General features: G+C 44.1%; 1 protein-coding gene across 3 annotated transcripts in view; it reads left to right on the top strand.

The window, feature by feature from the left end:
* Positions 1–18,710, top strand: part of C3H17orf114 (chromosome 3 C17orf114 homolog) — a 48,861-nt gene extending 30,151 nt beyond the window's left edge. For 2 of the 3 annotated variants that reach the window (XR_011030127.1, XM_068273932.1), the window contains exons 3-4: positions 6,554–6,630; positions 13,595–18,710. Coding sequence is in view for 1 of the 3 variants with exons in the window: in XM_068273932.1 (XP_068130033.1) it covers positions 6,555–6,630; positions 13,595–13,767 (249 nt within the window). In the remaining 2 variants the exon portion in view is untranslated. The remainder of the gene's footprint in view (positions 1–6,553; positions 6,631–13,594) is intronic. The other variant, XR_011030128.1, reaches the window with a different exon arrangement.
* Positions 18,711–24,357: the final 5,647 nt, after the last annotated feature.

Raw genomic sequence — 24,357 nt, 5'->3', positions numbered from 1 at the left:
TATTGGAAATCTGTACATAGTGTGCGGCACACATCAGATAGACTCCTGTCAGATTCTACGTGGCAGGCGTCTGACGGAAATCTATCTGATGGTTGAATCTGCTGTAAATCTATAAGTGTATGGCCACCTTTAAGCTACCTCCTCTGTCAGATTGTTTGATTCCTCTGGGATATCAACTGATGTAAACAATCTATAGGTGGCCATACACTTATAGATTTGCAGCAGATTCGACCATCCGATAGATTTCTGGCAGATGCCTGTCAGGTCCAATCTGACAGGAGTCTATCTGATGTGTGCCACACACTAGCAACAGATTTCCAATAGATTTCAGAATGAAATCTATTGGAAATCTATTTAAAATGTATCTAAATGCATTACTGCACCATTAGATCCAATGCAACTCTCTGGGCCATTGATCTGCTTTCAGCAGCCGATCGACCAAGATCTTCCATCCTGTCAGATAAATCAAATCGATCGAATGAGGAATTTGATAGAATCGATTTCTGATCAATCGAATCTATAGAATCGATCGATGGCTGAAATCGACCAGTGTATGGGCCCCTTAAGATTGGATCAGGACTGTTCTGGCCCGTGTATGTTTTTAGGATTAGGCACTAGAAACCTTGTGAGGTAGATCTGTAGAATGAAGTATTGGAGAGGATGTGTCCAGTTCCTGCCGTGCGTCTGCGATTCCTACCCCCCCCCCCCCTCCCCTCCCCGCTGGGACAAAACCGGGCATGAAAACGCCTTTATTCCATCTGAGAAAAGCCTCTTTGAAGCTTTGATTCCAGATTCTGCCGGAACGTTATCCCTGCGGCCCCAACAGATCTGCCCCCTCTCCCCGCCCGCCTGCAGCCCGTATGCTGCTGAGCCATAGCAACCCCTCTCAGCTGGATAATGGGCTCCTCTTGTTAGGTGTTATTTCAGCTGCTTCTCTGCCAGAGATCAATACAAACAAGACTAAACTTCACAAAGAGGACCTGTAGTGAAAATAACATAATGAATAAAACTGTATTCTGATTTTTTTTTATTTTTTTTTAATGATTTAGTCAGTGTTTGTCCATTGTAAATTATTTCCTCTCCCTGATTTACATTCTGAAGTTTATCCCGTGGCAACATCTGTAGTCATGTGGGAATGTTTGGTTACTGAGCGCTCCGAAGCCAGTACAAAATGTACCTGGTCTCCCAGAATGCCTCGAGGATTGGGGAAGGCAAAGAGAATTTCTGCATAGCTAATCAGCCTAGGCTGTGACATCACTTGGAGGGCGGGGCTACTATCAATGCACAGCAATATATACTGTAGATATAGGAAGAGTTTCTGATGCTGAAACCAGGAAAATGACCCTAAAAGTGGCTCTCCTGAATAATTTACCGCATTCTTCTGTGTGTCACTACAGGGCCTCTTTAAAGAGACACTGAAGCGAAAAAAAAATGATGATATTATGATTTGTATGTGTAGTACAGCTAAGAAAAAAAAACATTAAGATCAGATACATCAGTCTAATTGTTTCCAGTGCAGGAAGAGTTGAGAAACTCCAGTTGTTATCTCTATGCAAAAAAGCTGGTCGTGGAGAGGGCTGTTATCTGACTTTTATTATCTCAACTTTAATTAAACTGTTTACTTTTCCTCTAGCAGAGGAGAGTTTATTACTTCGCAGACTGCTCTGAAAGACTCATTTTGAATGCTGAGTGTTGTGTAATCTGGACATATTGTAGAGTGATGCAATGTTAGAAAAAACACTATATACCTGAATAAAAATATGAGAATATTTTCTTTGCTGCTAATCTTCTAGTAATTATTCATAGTACACAACCAATTCATTATATCATATATTTTTTTTCGCTTCAGTGTCGCTTTAAGTTGCTCACAAACTATACAATTTTCAGCAAAGAATAGCCTGAGCGATCAGATAAATGCAATCTGATTGGCAGAAAATAAACCTCTTTGATGTCCCAAATTAACCGTGAACTGTTATAATGGTGATAAATTGTTTGGGTCCAAGACTTTGACAATCTACAATAATCCATTCCATTTTCATAAAAATTGATCAGAACAATTCACCACACCACTCCCAATCAACTTTTAAAGAACAAGCGACACCTATGCTAACCTAGAAATAAAAAACACATATATAAGTAGATAAATACTAGTTCTACTTACATAACAGATGTATTGTGCTATCCATGTAATGATTCCTGTGAATTTTACAAAGGAAAAGCAGAAAATCCTATTCTAGGCAGTGACCATCTTGCCAAGCTAATGCTGACATCATATCCCCCCCAGGGTTGCTCGTAAACTACGCCAGCGCGAATCTACGCATCGTAGTACGCAACTACGCATCGTAGTTCGTAGGCGAAGTTTAAGAACTACACTTACGCATTTCCGCGTAGTTGTAGTCCCGCTATGCGTAGCTTCGCCCGCTACGCATAGTTGACGTATGTATTGCGAAGTCAACTACGCGTGCGGTAACTGCATTTATATGGGTCATTGCGCATGCGCAGAAATTTGATTGCCCTTTATACGCATACAATTCCGCATTGGATGTTGGAATGTATGCTTATATTAGTTTGTGTATGCGCATAGTTAGCAGATTATTGAGGAAATGTTTCCGCATAAGGGCATAAGCGGTCGCATCAACTACGCTACGCAATACGTGAAGCTTGCGTATTTTAATGCGTGGTCTACGGTATGCTAACATAGCGAAGTGGCTGATTTCGGAGCCGTAGATTGCGAAGCGTATTTGCATAAAAATACGCGTAGTTCCAGCGTAGCGAAGTTGGCTGCCTACGACCATCCCTGATCCCCCCCCCCCTGACTCTTGTTCCCCCCCCCCCCCCCCCTCCCTTCTCTTGCTCATTGTGTATTCATTAGCTGCCCTCTTCCCAGAGTCTTCAGACACTCCCACTGAGGTGTATACTAGGAACTGCACTGTCTTTTTTTTTTTTTTTTTTTTTTTTTTTTTTTTTTTTATACAGCCAATCACTGAGTCACCTCAGCCTTGCTTGTAAACACAAGTGATCAGAGTGTGTTTCTGATAAGCAGCTAGGCATGGAAATAAATGGAAGAGGAGGAATATATTATAGCTAAAAAGAACTCCCAGCATTGCAGTTTTTGGCACTGTTTGGCACTAAAGGTGCCCATACACTCAGCCGATTTTTGGCCGATCGATCAAAATCGATCTATTGCAAATCGATTGACCAATCGACCGATTTGCGGCCGATTTCAATCGATTTGAATCGATCTGGCAGGGTGGAAAATCTAGGTTGATCTGTTGAGATTGCTTATCATTTTGCATTGGCCCTAATGGAAATCTGATGGCAAAAAAATGCCATCAGATCGATTTTCAATAGCTTTCAAACTGAAATCTATTGGAATTCTGTTCCTAGTAAAAAATGTTCCTAAACACATCAGATAGATCAGAAATCTATCTGATGATCTATCTGCTGCTAATCTAACTAGTGTAGGGCCAGTGCTCCTAAAGTATGGGATGACTACACACCATGCCAGCAGAGAAAGTTTTGAATGCAGGATTAGCATCTTTATCACTTAATACACTCAGACCAGTTGCTGTTGAAATTTGATTTTTATGGTGACAATACTGCTTTAACGGAAAAAAAGGCAAATTCAATTTTTTAAAGGAATAAGAAAACAAAGTTTCATTTTTTTCTGTACGACCGATTAGCTTCTATCCAAATGACGTAAACTTGCCTCATTTGTTTAGTGTGTATGGCCATCCTTAAAGGACAACTGAAGCAAGAGGTATATGGAGGCGGCCATATTTATTTCCTTTTAAGCAATACCAGTTCCCTGGCTATCCTGCTGATCCTCTGCCTCTACAGGGAGTAGCCGCAGACCCTGAACAAGCATGCAGCAGGTCAGGGGTTTCTGACATTATTATCAGATCTGACAAGATTATCTACATGCTTGTTTCTGGTGTGATTTAGCCACTACTGCAGCCACATAGATCAGCAGGGCTGCCAGGCAACTAGTATTGTTTAACAGGAAATAAATATGGCAGCCTCCGTATACTTCTCACTTCAGTTGTCCTTTAAGGATTAAAGAGGAACCATAACCAAGGATTGAACTTCTTCCCAGTCAGTAGCTGATACCCCCTTTCCCATGAGAAAGCTTTCACTTTTCTCAAACAGATCATCAGGGATGTCAGTATGGCTGATATTGTAAGGGAAACCCCTCCCACAGTGTGATGTCAGGACCATGGTCCTGACAGTTTTCTGTCTAAACATCTCGTTGCATTGTGGGAGATAACTGCTTTTTTCAACTGCCAAGCAAGCAATCTCCCCCTCTGAGCATAGAACTCTCAGTAGTGAGCATTCCGTACAGATCACCTGGCAGGAACCACTTAAAGAGCGGGCTTGTATTGCTAGATCTGTGCTGCGCGGGCTCTCCAGCCCACAACACAGATCAGGAACCACGCAGGGCGACCAAACTCCCCTCCTCCCTTTTTTCCCCACTAGGGGGATGTCCTGCTGGGGGGGTCTGATCGCCGCCGGCTATCTGCGTGTTGCAGGGGGGAGGCTCCTCAAAGCCCCCCTCCGCAGCGATATTGGGCCTCCCTTTCCTTCCCTCCCTCTCCTCTTCATTGTGGGCGGCACAGGACGGTGATCCGTCCTGCGCCGCCTCGGATAGGCTTCAGCCTATCAGATGCCAACGATCCCTGGCCAATCAGAGGCCGGGGATCCCCGATCTCCTTTATGGCGCTGCTGCGCAGCAGCGTCATATGATGTAAGCAGTGGGGATTTATTCCCCGCGTGTTTACATTTCGCCTGTGAGCCGCGATCGGAGACTCGCAGGCTGTTCACGGAGACACCCTCTGTGAACTGACATGGAACAGCTGCTCGAACAAGTGGCCATTTCCATGTAAAACCACAAACGACCAGCCGCCGCCTATCGGCGTTAGGCGGTCGTTAATGTCACCACCACCAGTGATACATTTCAGAATGTAAATCAGGGAAAGGAAAGATTTTACACTGGGCAAACACTAAATCATTTATAAATAATTATTGTAAAAATGTAGGACTTTTTTATTACATTTTCACTGGAGTTCCTCTTTAAACTCTGTTGCAGGATCTTGTTGTCTCTGTACCTCGTTGTCTGTCTCCCTATTTATCTATTGTTCAGTGCTGTGAAATATGTAGATGCTTTATAAATGCAATAAATATTGATGTGGTGGTATTAGTATCAGTTTTTATCTGCCTACAAATTGAATTTTATTTATTTATGTATTTATTTTAGTAATATTGTCCTAAAATGGAACCTGAAGGAAGAGGGGTACGGAGACTGATCTATTTATTTCCTTTTAAACAATAGCCACACCTATACCTGGCAGCCCTGCTGATGGTAACAGTGGTAATTTGGGTTCCAGCAACAGCTTGACCCCAAATTTTGTCTCCTCCCCCAATAACCCTCCCCCCCCCCATCCCTCCCACTTCAGGTCCCCTTTAAAGGGACTCTGTAACAAAAATTTTAGCAGTATTTCTCCTATCCTACAAGTTCCTAAGGCTGTTCCATTGTGCTCTGGCTTACTGCAGCACTTTCTACTTGCACCATCTCTGTAATAAATCAACTTATCTTTCCCCTGTCGGATTTGTCGGCTGTGTCTGGAAGGCTGCCAACTCTTCAGTAATGTGAACAAGTTAACTCCTTCCAAGCCCCTCCAGTGCTCCTGTGATGATTATTCCTCACAGACAATATCCCTTGCTCTCACTGTCAGCTTGTCTGCTATCTGTGAGGCTGATAAACACAGACTGATAAACTGAACAAAGAATAGCTGGCTGAGGAGGAAGCTGCCTATCAGGCTGACACCAGTGCAGAGCAGACACAGCTTGACATGCTTCATTGACACAGAGCTCTTTCACAACTTGCACATAACCTCTGGAGACTGAATTCAATGTGTAACTAGTTGAATTCTCTGTGTACTCACTGTGTACTAACTGAGTTCACTGCTCTGCTGATGTACTTCCTGTTTTGGTGGCCATCTTTTCTGTTTACAAAACAGTTTATAAAACAGTATTTTTACCCTCTTTATTGCAGCTTAGAGCAGCAAAAATATTACAGAGGGGGCTAGGAGATGACCCCAAAGAGGCAGGGATGTTTGTTTATACTTCATTTTGTGAATACAGATTCTCTTTAAGCTATTTGGCCAGGAGCCTCTTCTCCAGCCAATTCCTGCAGCCCAGCCTTCCAGAGCTTAAGGCTCTACTCCTTTGTTTTTTTTGGGCACTCCTGTTCAGTTGGCGGATGTCTTGTGGTGGTTGTCAGGGTTTGGGGCAGGGCAGGTGACAGTGCGGCGGTGCTGAAGGGGTGTGTTGCAGGCACATATAATCAGCTCTGTATAGTGTATGTGGCATGAGGTATGTGTGGTATGGGAAGTATGTCGCTCTTTATACACCCATCGCTGTAACGCAGCACAAGTCCCTGCAAGACACACATACAGCTCTGACACTGCGCTGGCTATACGGGAGCCTATGGGTGATAGTCTATAGATCTGTGTTTATCTATAGGAGTAACAGCCTCTCTCTCTCTGTGTCTCAGGATGGGGGTGAAGATTCTGCAGTGCTTCCCCTGGTACGGGAGGAGGAAAGACAAGAAGAAGGCGACGGCAGAGGAGGGTGAGTGCTCCACTTTCCTTATTCCACCAAACTCAAACGCCAATCCTGACATGTATAGCTGTGGTTGGTAACGTTAAAGGGAACCTGAAGTGAGGGATATGAAGGCTGCCATATTTATTTCCTGTTTAAGCAATACCAGTTACAAGGCTATCCTGCTGATATTCTGCCTATAGTGCTAGGTACACACGATACAGTTTTCTGGCATATTTACTGCCATATCTAATATTTCCAACAGGTCTGGTCTGATTTCCGATCAATTTTTCGGAAATCACATTGGACCGTTAGAAAAAGTAAATCTGCCAGAAAATTGTCATGTGTACCTAGCATAATACTTTAAGCCACAGACCCTGAACAAGCATGCAGCTGATCAGGTGTTTCTGGCATCATTGTCAGATCTGGCAAGATTAGCTGCACTATTTTTATTATTTAGTATTTATATAGCGCCAACATCTTCCACAGCACTTTACAGAGTACACAGTTATGTCACTGACTGTCCTCAGAGGAGCTCACAATCTAATCCTACCATAGTCGACTCGTAGCCTAATGTCCTACCATATTATTATGTATTTATAGAGCAGCGACATCTTCTGCAGCACATTACAGAGTACATAGTAATGTCACTGACACTGACTGTCCTCAGAGGAGCTCACACTCTAATCCTACCATAGTCCTATGTCTATGTATGTATTGTGTAGTGTATGTATCATAGCCTAAGGCCAATTTTTGGGGGAAGCCAATTCACTTATCTGTATGTTTTTGGGATGTGGGAGGAAACCGGAGTGGCCGGAAGAAACCCACACAGACACGGGGAGAACATACACACTCCTTGCAGATAGTGCCCTGGCTGGTATTTGAGCCAGGGACCCAGCGCTGCAAAGTGAGAGCGCTAACCACCACCGTGCATGCTTGTTTCTGGTTTTATTCAGACACTACTGCAGCCAAATAGATAAGCAGGATGCCAGGCAACTGGTATTGTTTAAAAGGAAATAAATGTAGCTGTTTCTATACTCTTCTCACTGCAGCTTTAATAAGTGCCATTTTTGGCTTATTCAGTATATATGTATCTATCTGTCTATATTCTGATGCTAAACCCAAGACAATTACTGTACAATTGTTCAGCCTGAATCCTTTACTACATTATTCTATATGTTGGTTGGTACCTCTTTAAAGTGGACCTGAACTCTTACACAGGACAGAAGGAAAACAGAAAAATGCACCCTGTATGTATTTTGAGTTTAGCCTGTCTAATCCCCCCTCATCTGTGACTAATCACAACTGTAATTTGATCTCTCAGCTGTGTCAGCTGGCTGCCTCGGCAGAACAACTAATTTGAAAACACAGAATGTTAACCCTATGTCTGCTTCCATGAAAGCAGGAAGTAGACACACTGCAGATTTATTGCAGGACTTCTGTAAGGTGTAACAAAGAAATGTTTTTCGTTAAAGGTTATTATGCTGTTGCTTATCTTTTAGAGCAGGGAGGAAGTTCTGAGTTCAGGTCCACTTTAAACTATTCAGGAAAACAAGAAAGTTAATACTGTAGAATCTTGTTATAGTAAACCCAGCAAATGTCTGTATAAATAATATACAATGTATGACCAATCCTGCTATAGTAAACTTCTGATATAGTAAACCACTTTTCCACTATTGGAGTTTACTCTAAGGGCCCGTTTCCACTATAGCGAATCCGCATGAGGATTCGCATAGGCAATGCAAGTGGATGGGGCTGTTTCCACTTGTGCGGCTGCGGGAGCGTTTTTGTGTGCGGCTGAAATCTGCACAGCAGAGCCGTCAGATTTTCCGTGCGAGAGGCATGCACGCGAATCGTCGCTAATGTATTTTAATAGGGAAATCGCATGCGGGTTGAACATGCGGTTTTTGACGCGAATTCGCATGCGATTTCGCATAGCTATTAATGTTAATTTACACAGGCAGTGACATGGTTAAATTCGCATATAACCTTACCTATGCAAAATCGCGGCAAAAACGTATGTGGGCTCGTACCCGCATGCGATTTCGTCCGCGGTGAAATGCAGGCGATTCCGCACCGCACTAGTGGAAACGAGCCCTAACTGAGATTTTACTGTATTGTGAAATGAGGGAATTGTGATTTTATCATTATGTAGTCATTACAAATGGTTAATAAGCTGCTGATGATTTTGAGCTGATAAAAACTTTATGCAGCTTGTACTGTACTTGTCAGTATTATAATAAAATATACGAATGCTGCACTGCAACAATAATCCATCAATAATGGAATGAAATGCCGCATGAGGTACAAATCTTAGTGAATTGTCATGCAGTGTCTCGGTAAATTACCAAACTCCATGCATCAACATCTTAGTGAATTCGGAAACAACTAAAACACCGAATGCCGTATTTTACCGACCGCTTATTTTTAACCAAATGTTTGCTAGTTAATTATAATATTAAAAATCTGACTGGTTTTGGACTAGTCCATATCCTCATGGGGGATTCTTTGTATTTCCTTAATTGTTTACAAAAGTGCCCCCCTGTAAAGGATCTATAGAGTGATGCTGGCCAGCCACCCTCCTCTCTGCACAATATTCTGGCAGTTGGATTGAATCACCTCTGTCCTCTTTTGAAAATAAAGATAACCCTGAGAATCCCCCATAAGATGAACTAGCCCGAAACCTGTCAGATATTTACAACCTACGGTGACAGACACAGGTCAATGGCCTTTTTACATGTCATTTGTACAGGGGCAGTTGCTTAGTAGAGTCCTATATTTATTGCCCTCTTTAGACATTCCGGGATTTTATTTGCTTTTGCAGCTGCTGCTTGGCATGGAGTGCAGCGGCTCAGATTACCGCTAACCAGCACTTCCGACATGCAGTCTACTCAGCTGTGCTCTGTGGGCACCAATGTTGTTGACGGGGCCGTATATTCTTAGAATGCTATTGTACAGTACATACACTTAAAGTGGACTCAGAACGTCCCCTCTGCTCTAAAAGATGAGCAATAGCATAATAACATTTAAAGAAACATTTTTGTTACATCTGATACAACTCCTGCAATAAATATGCAGTGTAACTACTTCCTGCTGTCATGGAAGCAGACATCCTGTGCTTTCAAATAAGCTTATCTGCTATGGCAGTCATGTGACACAAGGGAGAGATCAAATAACAACTTGTGCTTAGTCACAGATGAGAGGGAATTAGACAGCCTAAACTCTCTGAATACATCCAGGGTGCATTTCTCTGTTTTCCTTCTGTCCTGTGCTAGAGTTCAGCTCCACTTTAAAGGACAACTCTAAAAAAAATAAATACAAATAAAATGTTTTACTGTACAGGCAACACAGACCACGATTAATTTAAAAAGGTCTTTTTTTGCTTTTACTCAGCACCACCGCTCCACTCTGGCAGTTTTGTCTACATTGCCATTATTAGTAAACCAAGTCTCCATTGAAATGAACAGAAGGAACCCTTTTTTTTTTTATTTAATTTTAACTTATTTGTTTGCTTCCCTTTCTCAACATAGTCACCTAGTGGCCAGAGTGAGCAGTGCCACTCAAAAAAAACCAAGCATCTCTGCTCCTTCAAATTCCTTTTTTTTTTTATTTTTTTTTTAGCATTTATATAGTGCCATATCTTCTGCAGTATTGTAAACAGTATATTGTCTTGTAACTTAAAGTGAACCTCCGGACTAAATATCTACTCAGCAGCACTGAAAAGGCTTGGTGTTTCTTTAACAGTTTCACAGCAACTTTGTTTTTCTTACCAAAGCATCATTTTTAGCTGCATTTTTAGCTAAGCTCCACCCATCAAAGAAAACTGCCCGGGCTTTATTCCCTGATGCTGTGCAAAGCATGATGGGATTTCCTATGTTGTTGTTCACGTTGCCTAGCAACTAGGAGGGGTGATCAGCACACAGGACAGTTGGAACTGTGTCTCATGCTCCCTGTCACCTCCTTTCAACCCAAAAAAATGGCTGCCCTCATGAAATCAAACATTTGCCTGTTCTTTTAAAACAGGGTGGGTAAGAGATTATATTACCTATCATCTATTTTAATTAACATAACTAATGTAACTTAACCACTTTACCTCCCTTGCTACGCTTATCTACTCCCCACAAAACTTTACTTGAAGCTCAGGGGAGTAGATAGGCGTACTTGTGGTAAACAGTGTGCTGTATGCCCAATAAGCTATCTGATTATGTATATAGGGTATCATTTTAACCGTGACAAGTGAGAGAATAGATTTTGTGTTGTTTGACAACTGAGGGCTAAGTCATGTGATTTTTTTTTTTTGATTTTTTTTTTTTTTTTTTTTTTTACCGGAAAACTGAATGAAAAGCAATAAAACTGTTATTTTCATGTACTCTATACCCCTAAATAAATACTTGTAAAAAAAAAAAACCAAAAGTGACAGCATTGAAAAGAGAATACATAGTTACCCTAGGGACTTAGCTTTTAAAATATGTATGCCATGAGAGTGTATTACTGTTAATCATGAAGATAAGGGCTTTTAATTACTGATAGAGTACAATGAGAAAACAAAAAACACAAACCAGAAACTAATATATTATCGCCATACATTGTACTAGGAACATTATTTAAATGTTGAGATAACCAGGACAAATTAGCAAATACAATGTGTGGGTTTTACCTATGGTAAGATTGTTTATTTGAAAACTATAGTGCATGGAAATGGAGAAATAGTGTAGTTTTTTCTTTTTTTTTTTTTTCCTCATTTTTCCCTTTAAAATGCACAGATAATAGCATAATTACTAAAAGCAAATATCACCCTCACAAAGCATCATTTGTGGCAAAAAAACAAGATATAGATCATTTACATCTGATGAGTAGCAATAAAGTTATTGGTGAATGAATGGGAGGAGCGCTGAAATGTGAAAATTGCTCTGGTTTTTAAGCAAAAAACCCTGTGGTGCTGAAGTGGTTAATGAAAGTATGTTTGTTTAGGCTGAAGTTCCTCTAACTGACCCTCAGAGGAGCTCGCAATCTAATCCCTACCATAGTCATATGTCCATTGTAGTCTAGGGCCAATTTAGGAGGAAGCCAATTAACTTATCTGTATGTTTTTGGAATGTGGGAGGAAACCAGAGTGCCCGGAGGAAACCCACGCAGACACGGGGAGAACAGATAGTTCAATGATAGTTCCTGGCTGGGATTGGAACTGGAGACCCAGCGCTGAAAGGCGAGAGTGCTATGCACTACGCCACCATGCTGAAACTTATTATTAAATATATACACACATATATAGGGCCCTAATCTTCGGTAGTGATGTACAATGGAAGAGACAAACAAGGGTACCTTATATACAGACAATGGTACATAATATGGAAGTGGTAGAAAATCTGCCCCTCCCCTGAATCATTTAGTACATTATTCTATATGTTGGTTGGTACCTCTTTAAAGTGGACCTGAGCTCTTGCACAGGACGGAAGGAAAATGGAGAAATCCACCCTCTATGTATTTAGAGAGTTTAGCCTGTCTAATTCCCCCCTCCCTCATCTGTGTCTAATCACCCCTTTAATTTGATCTCTCTGCCTTGGCAGAGCAGCTAATTAGTAAACACAGGATGTTAACCCTATGTCTGCTTCCATAAAAGCAGGAAGTAGACACACTGCAGACTTTTTTGCAGGATTTCTGTTTTCTGTAAAGGGTATTATGCTGATACTTATCTTTTACAGCAGAGAGGAATGTCTGAGTTCTGGTCCGCTTTAAGTGTCCAATTTGGGTACTTCCCTCAGGAGAATGAGGCCTCTGGATAATCCAGTCGTCCTCTGCTGGTCTGTTCCAGCGCCGCCTCCTTGTGGACAGCTTGCGCATGCGCAGTAGCAGGGACCGATTGTGCTTGGCCTTTTCCAATGAAGCCCGAGCGGGTCCGTGCTACCGTGCAGGTGCAGTGCTGCCAGGCAACAGCAATCTTCAGGATTCTCAGCGCTGGAACAGGAACTCGGGGGCTTACTGCATATTCTGGCATATAAATTACTTTTTAACCTTTGATAATCTTCTGAAAAGTTGGGGTTCGTCTTACATGCCGGGTGTCATTGATGCCAGGAGATACATGATGCTGATATGTGACGCGTATACGGGACATGCTGATGTGTACGAGATGCACATACACGACATGCTGATGATTATCGGGTGCTGGAGACTTGGCGGTCGCCGCATATGCTGGTGGGGGGGAACTCATCGCTCATGCTGCAAGGTCTGGAACGCATAGGATATGGAAGAAAGAAATCGTGTTGTGTCCATAAAACACGCCTCTTCCACCTGACTGGCCCGCCCTATCCTGTTACCGCCTCTCAGATCTCGCTGCTGAGGACTGTAGTGAAGTGGCGCAGGCGCACATGTGCGAGATCTGAGAGGCAGAGAAGGCGGTAAATAGGATACAGGGGCGGGACAGAAGGGTGAAAGAGGCGTGTTTTATGGGCACAGCACAATATATTCTTCCATACCGCTCTGGTAGACAGGGATAGCTGACCAATCCAATTAGGGAGAGGGAGAGTTGACCAATCCAACCAGTCAATCACCTATATACTAGTATATACTGAGTACCACATACAGTACAGGACCAGTATCTATCTGTTCATACATAGCACCAGTATATGTTTTTTTTTTATTTGGTGTACGTTGGAAGAGGGGTAGTCCTATACGGTGAGCATATCCCAAACTCCATACTTTAACTGGAAAAGTTGGGGTTCGTCTTATACGCCAGAATATACAGTACTTCTCCCGAGATGAGTATCCAAAATGTTAGGCTGGCTTTGAGTCTGTGGAGTCTACAGGGGACGTCTGAAATGTCACTTCCTACTTTGTCTAGAACTCTGGGTAAGCAGTGATACAGTCACATGACCAGAAAAAAATGGGAATTCTGGGAAACATTGCTAATACTAATCATTACAGTATTTACATTGTTGGTGTCTTGACTCGTGCTGTTGCAGCTTTCCTGATCCTTCTCTCTCTACTCTCCCCCCAGCAGAGACACCGCCCCCCGCGCCAGAGCCAGAAAAGCCTCGACTTCAATCCACTAACTCTGGGGGCAGCGACTCCGAATTTCAGCCGCACCGGGCCTACTTCAGTGGGAAAGCCCGAGTGTCATTCCGGCACGAGATGGACTCCACCATGAATGCCATTGACTCCACCTACTGAAGGGGCCAACAGTGACACTAGTGACTGCAGCAGCACGCTATATCATGCCTGGATGGAGAAAACGTTACTGTGCACCGCCCTCTATCCACCAGCAGATGGCAGACCTGAACAATGCAGTATTTTTTTTTTTTTAATTCTATTTTTAATTTCCCCAGGGATTGAAATCCACCAGGATTTTATTAAACTGGCGGACTTGGAGCACACGGTACCTTGTATTCACCAGGAAGATGGCACCGAAGCTTAGAGAGTGCAGCACCCTCACTAACCAGCAGATGACAGTATTGTATTGAACTTGCTGTTGGACTATGCAGCGCCCTCCACCCGCTAGTAGATACAAGCATTTTATGGCTCTGATGATAACAAGGTTTGGAAGGTGCAGTACACACTATCCAACAGCAGGTGTCGGAATTGTAACGGCAACTTCCCGAACGTCTAAGTACGCAGTACCATCTTTCTGCCATGGGATGTCAGTATTGTACTAAAATGACCATTACTTCAAGTGCCTTTTATCCACCAACAGACATTATGATTGAATAGCCTTGACAACTAGAATTTGGATGCGTAGTTCTCTCTATCCAATAACTCCGCATTCTATTTTAAAAATGTGCCATGTCTACTGTTACCCAGAAGATGGCAGTATACTACTTTTGGAACTGAACACCTTCCACCTACCAGCAGAAGCCAGGATTATACAAGCCAAATTATTATGGAGGGTGCAGTGCTCTCTGTCTGCCAGCAGATGTCAGGATTGTACTGACTTGTTACAGTTTTCCACATGCAAGGATGATCTCTGTCCACCAACAGATGTCAGGATTGCATTTGCTGATGTAAAATGTTAAGCGTAATATAGGAGGCAACAAGTCAAGATTTCTCAATATTGTTATACCTTAACGTATGACGTCTGGACTACGCTGATAATTTGATGAATACCTGTAGTAGTTGCATGGAGATAAATCCACTGTTACATTTAGCAATGAAAGCCCTGATAAAGCTGCAGTGAAATCTCACTATTACAGCAGTGAAATCTCTGATAATGCTGCAGTGAAATCTCACTATTACAGCAGTGAAATCTCTGATAAAGCTGCAGTGAAATCTCACTATTGCAGCAGTGAAATCTCACTATTGCAGCAGTGAAATCTCACTATTGCAGCAGTGAAATCTCACTATTGCAGCAGTGAAATCTCACTATTGCAGCAGTGAAATCTCACTATTGCAGCAGTGAAATCTCACTATTGCAGCAGTGAAAGCCCTGATAAAGCTGTAGTGAAATCTCACTATTACAGCAGTGGAAGCCCTGATAAAGCTGCAGTGAAATCTCACTATTGCAGCAGTGAAATCTCACTATTGCAGTAGTGAAAGCCCTGATAAAGCGGCAGTGAAATCTCACTATTACAGCAGTAAAAGTCCTGATAATGCTGCAGTGAAATCTCACTATTACAGCAGTGAAAGCCCTGATAAAGCTGCAGGGAAATCTCACTATTGCAGCAGTGAAAGCCCTGATAACGCTGCAGTGAAATCTCACTATTACAGCAGTGAAAGCCCTGATAAAGCTGCAGTGAAATCTCTGATAAAGCTGCAGTGAAATCTCACTATTACAGCAGTGAAAGCCCTGATAAAGCTGCAGTGAAATCTCACTATTACAGCAGTGAAAACCCTGATACAGCTGCAGTGAAATCTCACTATTACAGCAGTGAAATATCTGATAAAGCTGCATTGAAATCTCACTATTGCAGCAGTGGAAGCCCTGATAAAGCTGCAGGGAAATCTCACTATTGCAGCAGTGCGTTCTTGACTACATCTCAGGAAACACTCTGAGTAACAGTCTTTTCTAAATTCCTGAGCGGGAAAATCATGGCTCAGTAGAAGGCAGTAACAGGAGTGAGTGTGCTCTTCCGCTATGCCACATGGCTGCCCATGTCATTACTGATAGTCAGACTTCACTGCTCCCTTCCTCTGGCTGCCTCAGAGGACTTGGTTACTTTTTCATAGTAACAAAGTCTTCATTACACACTCCTGCTGAAGGATACTGGATTCCCCTTCATGGATCTACTATACGTAACTTCATCTGTGATTGGTTTATCTGAAAACACGCCTTCTTGTTGTTGCTGAAAGCTGCTGTGATATATTAGTTAAGAAATGTGAAATTTTACAATGTTACAAAACACTGGCCCAAGACTATAGACAGCCCTGTGCACTAGAATACAAACGTAATACTATATGTGAAATCCACTTTTGTTCCCTTACGTCAGATGCACTTCTGAGTTCAGAGCGCCACTAGTCCGCTAGGTGTGTCCTGGTCCCATAGGGATATCTATGGGGACTCCACCTTCTGATACATCACTTCCTGTCATATCACATGGATTGGGGGAGTTGTCTTCATGAAATTGCGTTGTTTTTTATTATTTTTTTAAATTAGGAAAATGTGATACTGATTTACTATCTACTATAACTGAAGTGAGTTGTTTTTAATGGGAAACTCTGTAAGTGGAAATTAGGTTTGTGCTCCTTTAAGCAGGCCACACACACAAATTGATTTTTTTTCATTTTGATTCCTGGCAGATTCGATCATTCTGAACCTGCAAAAAAATCTCTTGCACCAACCTGTCTAATTCCAAATCATTTTGGCAGAAGTATCAATCAAACAGGAAGGTAAATCTCAGATCGGGTCAGATGGGGTCGATGGAGGGGCCATAGCGTTGCACTGCGTCGAACATTGCAAGGCTGTGGTTCAATGCATGTTCAATAGATTTCCAGCTGAAATCTATTCAGTGTGATCCCTCTCTTATCCGTTTTTGATTTTTGCCTATTGGGGTGAGAGAGAATTTGTGTGTATGGATACTTTTTAGAGGACAGGTCCAGTTATCAGTGGCCAAGTCTGGGGACTTTGCTCTTATACTGGTTACTGCAGTAGTAAAGCAACTCTTCTGTGCACAAAATGTTCCTAACTACTGGTAGTTTACTAAAAAGAAACTTCTACACAGAACGTTCTGCAGATGGACAGTGACACTCGGTGGCTATGCTTGGTATTGCAGGAGACAAATTTTGTAACTACAGATTGAAACCATGTAAGTAGTTAAAACATGGATTTTTATTTTCCTACTTCAAAGGTTAAGAAGGGGGAAGGCTCTGGGCTCTATTAAAGGGCAACTGAAGTGAGAGGGAGATGGAGGCTGCAATATTTATTACCAGTTGCCTGGCAGCCCTGCTGATCTTCTGCCTCTAAAACCGTCTAGCCAGGTGTTATTCATACACTACTGTGGCCAAACAGACCAGCATGGTTGCCAGGTAACTGGAATTGTTAAAGGAAATAAATATGGCAGCCTCCATATCCCTCTCACTTCAGTTGTCCTTTAAGCCTTCCCGATCCTCTCACGGTTCCCTCGTTCCAGCAGCGATACTGCCGTTCCAGTCTGCCCCCGCGGGAGGCTTCGGAGGAGGGGTGGCTCTGTATTGTGCCTGTACAAGTACATACTACAGAGCCGTCCGTCTTCAGGAGCATTCGGGATACCGGAGATTTCCGAAGCTTCCCATGGTGGCAGAAAGTAGCCTTCCAGTCGGTTGCAGACTGCTAACACGGGTGACAGCGCGAGAACGAGGGGACCGAGAGAGGAACAGGAAGGCTCTATAGCCTAGGTCCTCAACGTGTGGTACGCATTCCCCAGGGGGTACTTCTGATGGTTCCCGGGGGTACTCAGGCTTGATATACTTAACCAAGAATAACACATTTAGAGTATTAACAAATGATAAATCTTAGTTCGATAACACCAAATTAGTGTTTTAGCTAATTAAACGCAATAGTAATGCTTGGAAATAGTTTAGACCCAATTATCATTTACTACGATTAAATATACATTTATCATGGGGTACTTGAAATGTTTACTATGCTAGGGGGTACTTGGTGAGTTCAGGGTTTTAAAAGCAGTACATACCAATTAAATGTTGAGAAACACTGCCCTATAGGACCCAGAGCCTTCCCTCTCCTTAGAACAGTGTCTAGGTTTTTTATTTTAAAAACTCTTCAGGATTACTTTAAGAGTAACTGAAGCCAGGTTAAAAATGGCTTTTTACCTTCTATCCATGTGAGGCATGTTTGGCCCTGCTAAAACACCGCCATCCCGCGGCATAACGAGGGGTCTTTACCCCCAAATCCCCTCTGTGCTGCCCGGGGAGCGCTTCCGTGTGAGGCCGGGCTAATGGCCGCAGCCCTGCCTCTCAGCGCGTCTATCAGTGGCGGATCTCCGCCTCTCCCCGCCCCTCTGTCTTCCTTCACTGAGAGGGGCGGGGGAGAGGCGGAGATACACGCTGACAGACGCGTGTGAGGCAGGGCTGCAGCTCATAGCCCTGCCTCACACGGAAGCGCACAGACCAAGAAAATCGTGGATTTTGCGGAGGGGATTTGGGGGGTAAAGACCCTCGTTATGCCGCGGGATAGCGGCGGTTTACATGTATATAAGGCAAAAAGCCATTTTTAATCTGGCTTCAGATTCTCTTTAAGGTAGAGTTAGATAATTAGAACTATTGTTGGGTTTTTATTCTTGTGTCTTGGAGTTCTCCACTATTTTACCGATCAGAATTTACTTTTTGTTTTGTACTTTTTTTTTCTTCTTGCTGTGTGTTGAATTATTGTTTTTACTAGTGGATGAACTCTGATGTCCCTGGATTCAGTCACATTCTCCTGTACTCAGAAGTCCTCTCACCCCGGCAGAACCATTATACGCCTCCTCATGGGGATGTTCTCGGAGCTGAAGGCCTGCTGTCGTATCTATGAGCAATGGGCAGTGTTTTATAGTTTTTATAAGTATTTTATTTTTTTAGTGTTTTTAAGATGTGAATCCCGCGTGACACTAACTGGGAACTGCTGGCTTTTATTGATCTGGGTTGGCATAGTGACCATTCTTGTAAGGTTTTCAGGTTTTATTCAATAAAAACGACAAAAAACCCTATTCACACGGTGTTCTGGTGACTCTCTTTCTTGTTTGCGATAAAATGTTTTTATACTTTCAAAGTGGATATTTGGACATTTACATGTAGTTTTCATGGAGCCACCAACTTGCCAAATCCAGAAGGATATTAACCACTTGAGGACCCACCCTTTACCCCCCCTTAAGGACCAGCGCTGATTTTTATGATCTGTGTTGGGTGGGCTCTGCAGCCCCCAGCACAGATCAGGTAGCAGGCAGAGCGATCAGATCGCCCCCCTTTTTCCCCCCCTATGGGGATGATGTGCAGGGGGGGTCTGATCGCTCCCGCTGGTGGCATGTTGCGGGGGGGGGGGGGGGGCACCTCAAAGCCCCCCTCCGCAGTGACATTCCCCCCCTTTCCCCCCCCCCCCCCTCTCCTACCTGTCCCCCCGGTGATCGGGGCTGCACAGGACGCTATCCGTCCTGTGCAGCCTGTGACAGGATGTCCGCTGTCACATGGCGGCGATCCCCGGCCGCTGATTGGCCGGGGATCGCCGATCTGCCTTACGGCGCTGCTGCGCAGCAGCGCCGTACAATGTAAACAAAGGAGACATCAGAGGAGACATCAGCCGATCTGCCTTACGGCGCTGCTGCGCAGCAGCGCCGTACAATGTAAACAAAGGAGACATCAGAGGAGACATCAGCCGATCTGCCTTACGGCGCTGCTGCGCAGCAGCGCCGTACAATGTAAACAAAGGAGATCAGCGGCTCGCAGGCTATTCACGGAGACCCGCTCCGTGATCTAACAGGAAACGGCTGCTCGCGCGAGCGGCCTTTCCTGATTAATTAGGGAGGCACCTGGCGACACAGATCTGCGTCGCTGGTCCTCCAGCTACCACTTTGCTGCCGCACGGTATGAGTGTGCGGTCGGCAAGTGGTTAAAGTAGACCTGCATTCAGAACTTCCTCTCTGCTCTAAAAGATAAACAGCATAACAATCTTTAAAGGGAACCTTACCTGAGAGGGATATGGATGTTTTCTTTTAAACAATACCAGTTGCCTGGCAGCCCTGCAGATCTCTTCAGCTGAAGCAGTGGCTGAATCACACACCTGAAACAAGCATGCAGCTACTCCAGTCTGACCTCAGTCAGAGCACCTGATCTGCATGCTTGTTCAGGGGCTGTGGCTAAAAGTATTAGAGACACAGGATCAGCAGGCGATTCAGGCAACTGGTATTATTTTAAAAGGAAAAATCCATATCCTTCTCAGTTTAGGTTCCCTTTATAGAAAAACATTTCTTTGTTACAGCTGATGCAAATCATGCAACAAATCTGCAGTGTTTCTACTTCCTGATTCATAGGAGCAGACATATTAACATCCTGTGCTTTCAAATGATCTGCCATCTCTACCATAGCAGTCAGGTGACACAGGGGAGAGATCAGATTACACTTGTGATTAGACACCAATGAGGGGGGATTAAACAGGCTGAACTCTCTAAATACATCCAGGGTGCATTTCTGTTTTCCTTCTGTCCTGTGCAAGAGTTCAGCTCCACTTTAAAAGACAACTGACGGTAACAAGAGGGATACAGAGATATTTTCTCTAAGCTGGGAGCACCCTTTTTCAGGATTGCAAGCATTTTTTTCAGGAGCGCACAACTGAAGATTCATGCAGTTCTACCAGGGCTGTGGAGTTGAGGTCGGAGCAATTTTTGGGTGTCGGAATCGGTGGTTTCATAAACTCGGATAATTTTTGTCCGTACTCCACAGCCCTGAATTCTGCAAAGTGTGTTCCCAGCCTAAACCATACCAGCTGTCTGTATTACAGGCAGGGCATCATCAGGACAGCCATTTAGCCATAGCCCCTGATGCTAGTTGGATACTACAGTATAAACAGATTGTGTAGGTAAGATCTCATACTACATGGAGGTGGTAAAATTGTTCAATTGTAGGAGAAATCAACCAAATAATGTCCCCCCCCCCCCCCTCGTACTTACCCGGGGCTTCCTCCAGCCCCTTGCAACCGACATGTCCCTCACAGCCTCTGGCCTGGGGTCCCCGCCGGTGCAGCGGCCAACCTCGTCTACTGCGCCGATGCCAATCAAGACCACGTTGTCCGCAGTGTACGGCGCAGTAGTTCTGAGTCTGCGCAGTACACTCTGCAAAACGTGGACTTGATTGACAGCGGCGCAGGCGCAGTAGAGGTCTGCTTCTACACCGCCGGGAACTCTGGGTTGGTGGCTGCTTCCCCGTTTATACGTTACCCAGCCTAGATCCAGCGATCGCGCAGCCTCCCGGCACAGCTCCGGTCTCTCTATGCGGAGGATCGCAGATGACGTGATGCGCAAACCCGATCCTCCCCATAGAGAGACCGGAGCTGTGCTGGGAGGCTGCACGATCGCTGGATCCAGGGGGGGGGGGGGGGGGGGGTAACGAATAAACAGGGGGATCGCAGGGGTGCGAAGGGTCCCGGAGATTCTTACTAGCTAGCCTAGTGCTAGCTAAAGGATTTACAGACATTGGATCAATTTTTTTCTGCTGGGGCCACAGAGCGGTATGCCTGACACAGTGTCGGGCATACCGCTGAGGAGGTTAAAGTTCTGTTGGATCCCCTAGCCAGATCTAACCCTTTTTGAAAAGCTGAAAGTCCCGGCTTTCCTTTGCACTAGGTCCCCAGTTAATGTGATGCCCCATTCCAAAGTTGGGGTTAGTGGATTGGGGGTCCCCTGCACTTTGCTGCAGAGAGCACAGTGGAATTGAGTCTCAAGCCCAGGCAGGTAAGACAGAGAGGAGACAGGGGTGCATAGCTGTGCTGCTCCTTCCTGTGTAATGAGAGACCCAGGGCACTTAAAGGATACCTGAACTGACATGTGACATGATGATAAACATGTGTATGTACAGTGCCTAGCACACACATAACTAGGCTGTGCTCCTTTTTTTTCTTTTTTCTCTGCCTGAAAGAGTTAAATATCAGGTATGTAAGTGGCTGACTCAGTCCTGACTCAGACAGGAAGTGACTACAGTGTGACCCTCACTGATAAGAAATTCCCCCTTTTTACCTCTTTCTTGCTCTCCGAAGCCATTTTCTGCTAGGAAAATGGTTTATAGTTGGAATTTCTTATCAGTAAGGGTCACGCTGTAGTCACTTCCTGTCTGAGTCAGGACTGAGTCAGCCATTGCATACCTGATATTTAACTCTTTCAGGCAGAGAAAGAAAAAAAGGAACACAGCATAGTTATTTGTGTGCTTGGCACTGTACATACACGTCTATCTCATCATGTCACATGTCAGTTCGGGTATCCTTTAACATAAGACACAGATTAATGCTGCGAAGGAAGAAGACCTACCGGGTGTGCTGCTTATCATGTCGCGTTCGCCCATACTTCAGTAATTGCACTTTCAACAGCCAAGTTCAGGGGACACCCCTCCTTCAAAACCCCATAACTTGGGAACTGAGTGTCATACAGACTCGGGACCTGGTGCAACAGAAAGCCGGGACTTTCAGCTTTCCAAAAATCTTCCAGGGGCAGCAAACAGAACTTTCCAGACGGGATAATACGTAGGTACCCCTTACTTCCCTTGCCCATCATAGGTAGCTACATGTGCCCCTTAGCATTAGGTAGACAGAACTATCTTCAGTATTAAATAGCTAGAGGTGCCCCCAAGTATTAAGTAGTTAGAGGTGCTCCAATCTGAAGGTAGATCTCATCAGTGTAATGCCGAAAGCAGGGTGAGCAACCTCTAATGTATGCTCTGCTCAGAATTCTGCATAGGGAAGGAGTTGCAAGGGTAGTGGGCTGCCTTTCCAGCATCAGGTGCTTGTAGGCACAAGCCTACAGTGCCTTGTGGTAAATCCGGCCCTGCTCCCAGCAAGTGATATTTAGGAGAGTGTGTCATGGGGGGGGGGGGGGGGGGGAGTGATCTGCAAGACTCAGACTGACTACATCTCCCAGCATGCATTGCAGCAGTCTTACCCATGAGTAGAAGGCATTAGAAAACAACCAGTCATATACCTAATACAGTCTCCAGACAAAGAGGACAATAATTCTACAGGCTAACCCATAAAGCCAAGATACAGCTACTGTACGGGGTATGGACCATCATCTTCACACGGACGTTAGGAAAGGAGTCGGTCAGTCGTGGCGTGCTGAATATAATCCATTAATCCAACCACCTCTATGTAGGAGAGTCACACTGGAGAGTTGATGCCTTCCTGTTTCAGGCAAGTGCTCAAAGGAACAAACACACGTGGAGTGAGTATACCCTTCTCAATTTTATTTTTTGGGGGGGGGGGTATTCTAAAAATTGGCTGGCAACAGTAAAGGGAATCCTCTAGGTGATAATGGCGCGATATCGAGACAATTGATAGAACCCCTGGCTGCTGTCCCGCCAAATGTTATTTATGCCCACCCCCCGATGCTCGGGAAATCAAAATCTCACCTGTCCGGCTGCCACAATTGTCCAGCTGCTCGTGCTTTTGCCACATTACTACTGTATATTCTGGCGTATAAGACGACCCCCCAATTTTTCCCGTTACAATATAGTTTGGGATATACTCGCCGTATACGACTACCTCCTCTTTCAACGCACCAAATAAAAAAAAATATATACTGGTCCTGTACTGTATGTGGTACCCAGTAGATAACAGTATACAAGTGATTGACTGGTTGGATTGATCATCTCTCCCTAAGTGGATTGGTCAGCTCTCCTTGTCTCCCTGTTTATCAGAGCGGTATGGAAGATTAGATTGCACTGTGCCCATAAACCACGCCTCTTTCCCTCCTTCTGGCCCGCCCTTGTATCCTACTTACCTCCTTCTCTGCCTCTCAGATCTCGCACATGTGCACCTGCGCCGCTTCACCACCGTCCTCAGCAGCGAGATCTGAGAGGCGGTAACAGGATAGGCCGTATCACCCGGCATCAATGACTATTCCCAACTTTTCAAGGGTTAAACAGTAGTCTTATACGCCAGAATATACAGTGTTTGGGAGGGAGACAACGGCTGAGGCAGGGGATGCAGCTTCTCAAGGCAGATTCCCAAGAGATTTAGCTAACAGATCTCTCTCTGATCAGATTGTCTCTTGCTCGATGCTTCATTCGATGTATGCACACCTTTAAAAGAGCAGCACAAATCTAGCACTTTGATTACAGGTGGTGTTGGATGACAATACTTATGAACAAAGCATGCAAGGCACAGACAATCAATCTTGATTGGCCAATGTTGTATAAGGGCCAACAGACTGAATACTATGAACAGATTGTGTAGGCAAACCCTCATACTACATGAAGGTGGTAAAATTGGTCAGGGATTGGCCAATCAAAAAAAAAAAAAATTATATACTATCCTGCAGTTACATACACAACCATTTCTTGGGAACTTATAACAAGTAAGAATACACGGTGTAACGTGAATATATCAATATCAAAAATGTATTGTAACAAAATAGGAAATAAAGTTAAAAACAGCAGAGCCTGCTTGTAGTGCATATCTGGCCGGCCAGTAAACCATTCATGCAGGCCCAGTCACTTCAATCATACCACCTAACCTATAATCTGATTCAAATTGGCGCAGCTAGCCAGTCGTTTGAAGAAGTTAATAGGTCTAGTAGTTGATGTTGGTAATAACACAAAGGTCCTAGTTCCTTGATAAAGTTCCAACAGTGGCAAAGCAAGCGTATTAGTGTGCAGTGC

This window comes from Hyperolius riggenbachi, chromosome 3, assembly GCF_040937935.1.
Source record: "Hyperolius riggenbachi isolate aHypRig1 chromosome 3, aHypRig1.pri, whole genome shotgun sequence".
In the NCBI taxonomy this organism is placed as follows: Eukaryota; Metazoa; Chordata; class Amphibia; order Anura; family Hyperoliidae; genus Hyperolius; species Hyperolius riggenbachi.
Note: the sequence above shows the minus strand (reverse complement) of the source record. Positions and strands in the feature narration are given on the sequence as shown.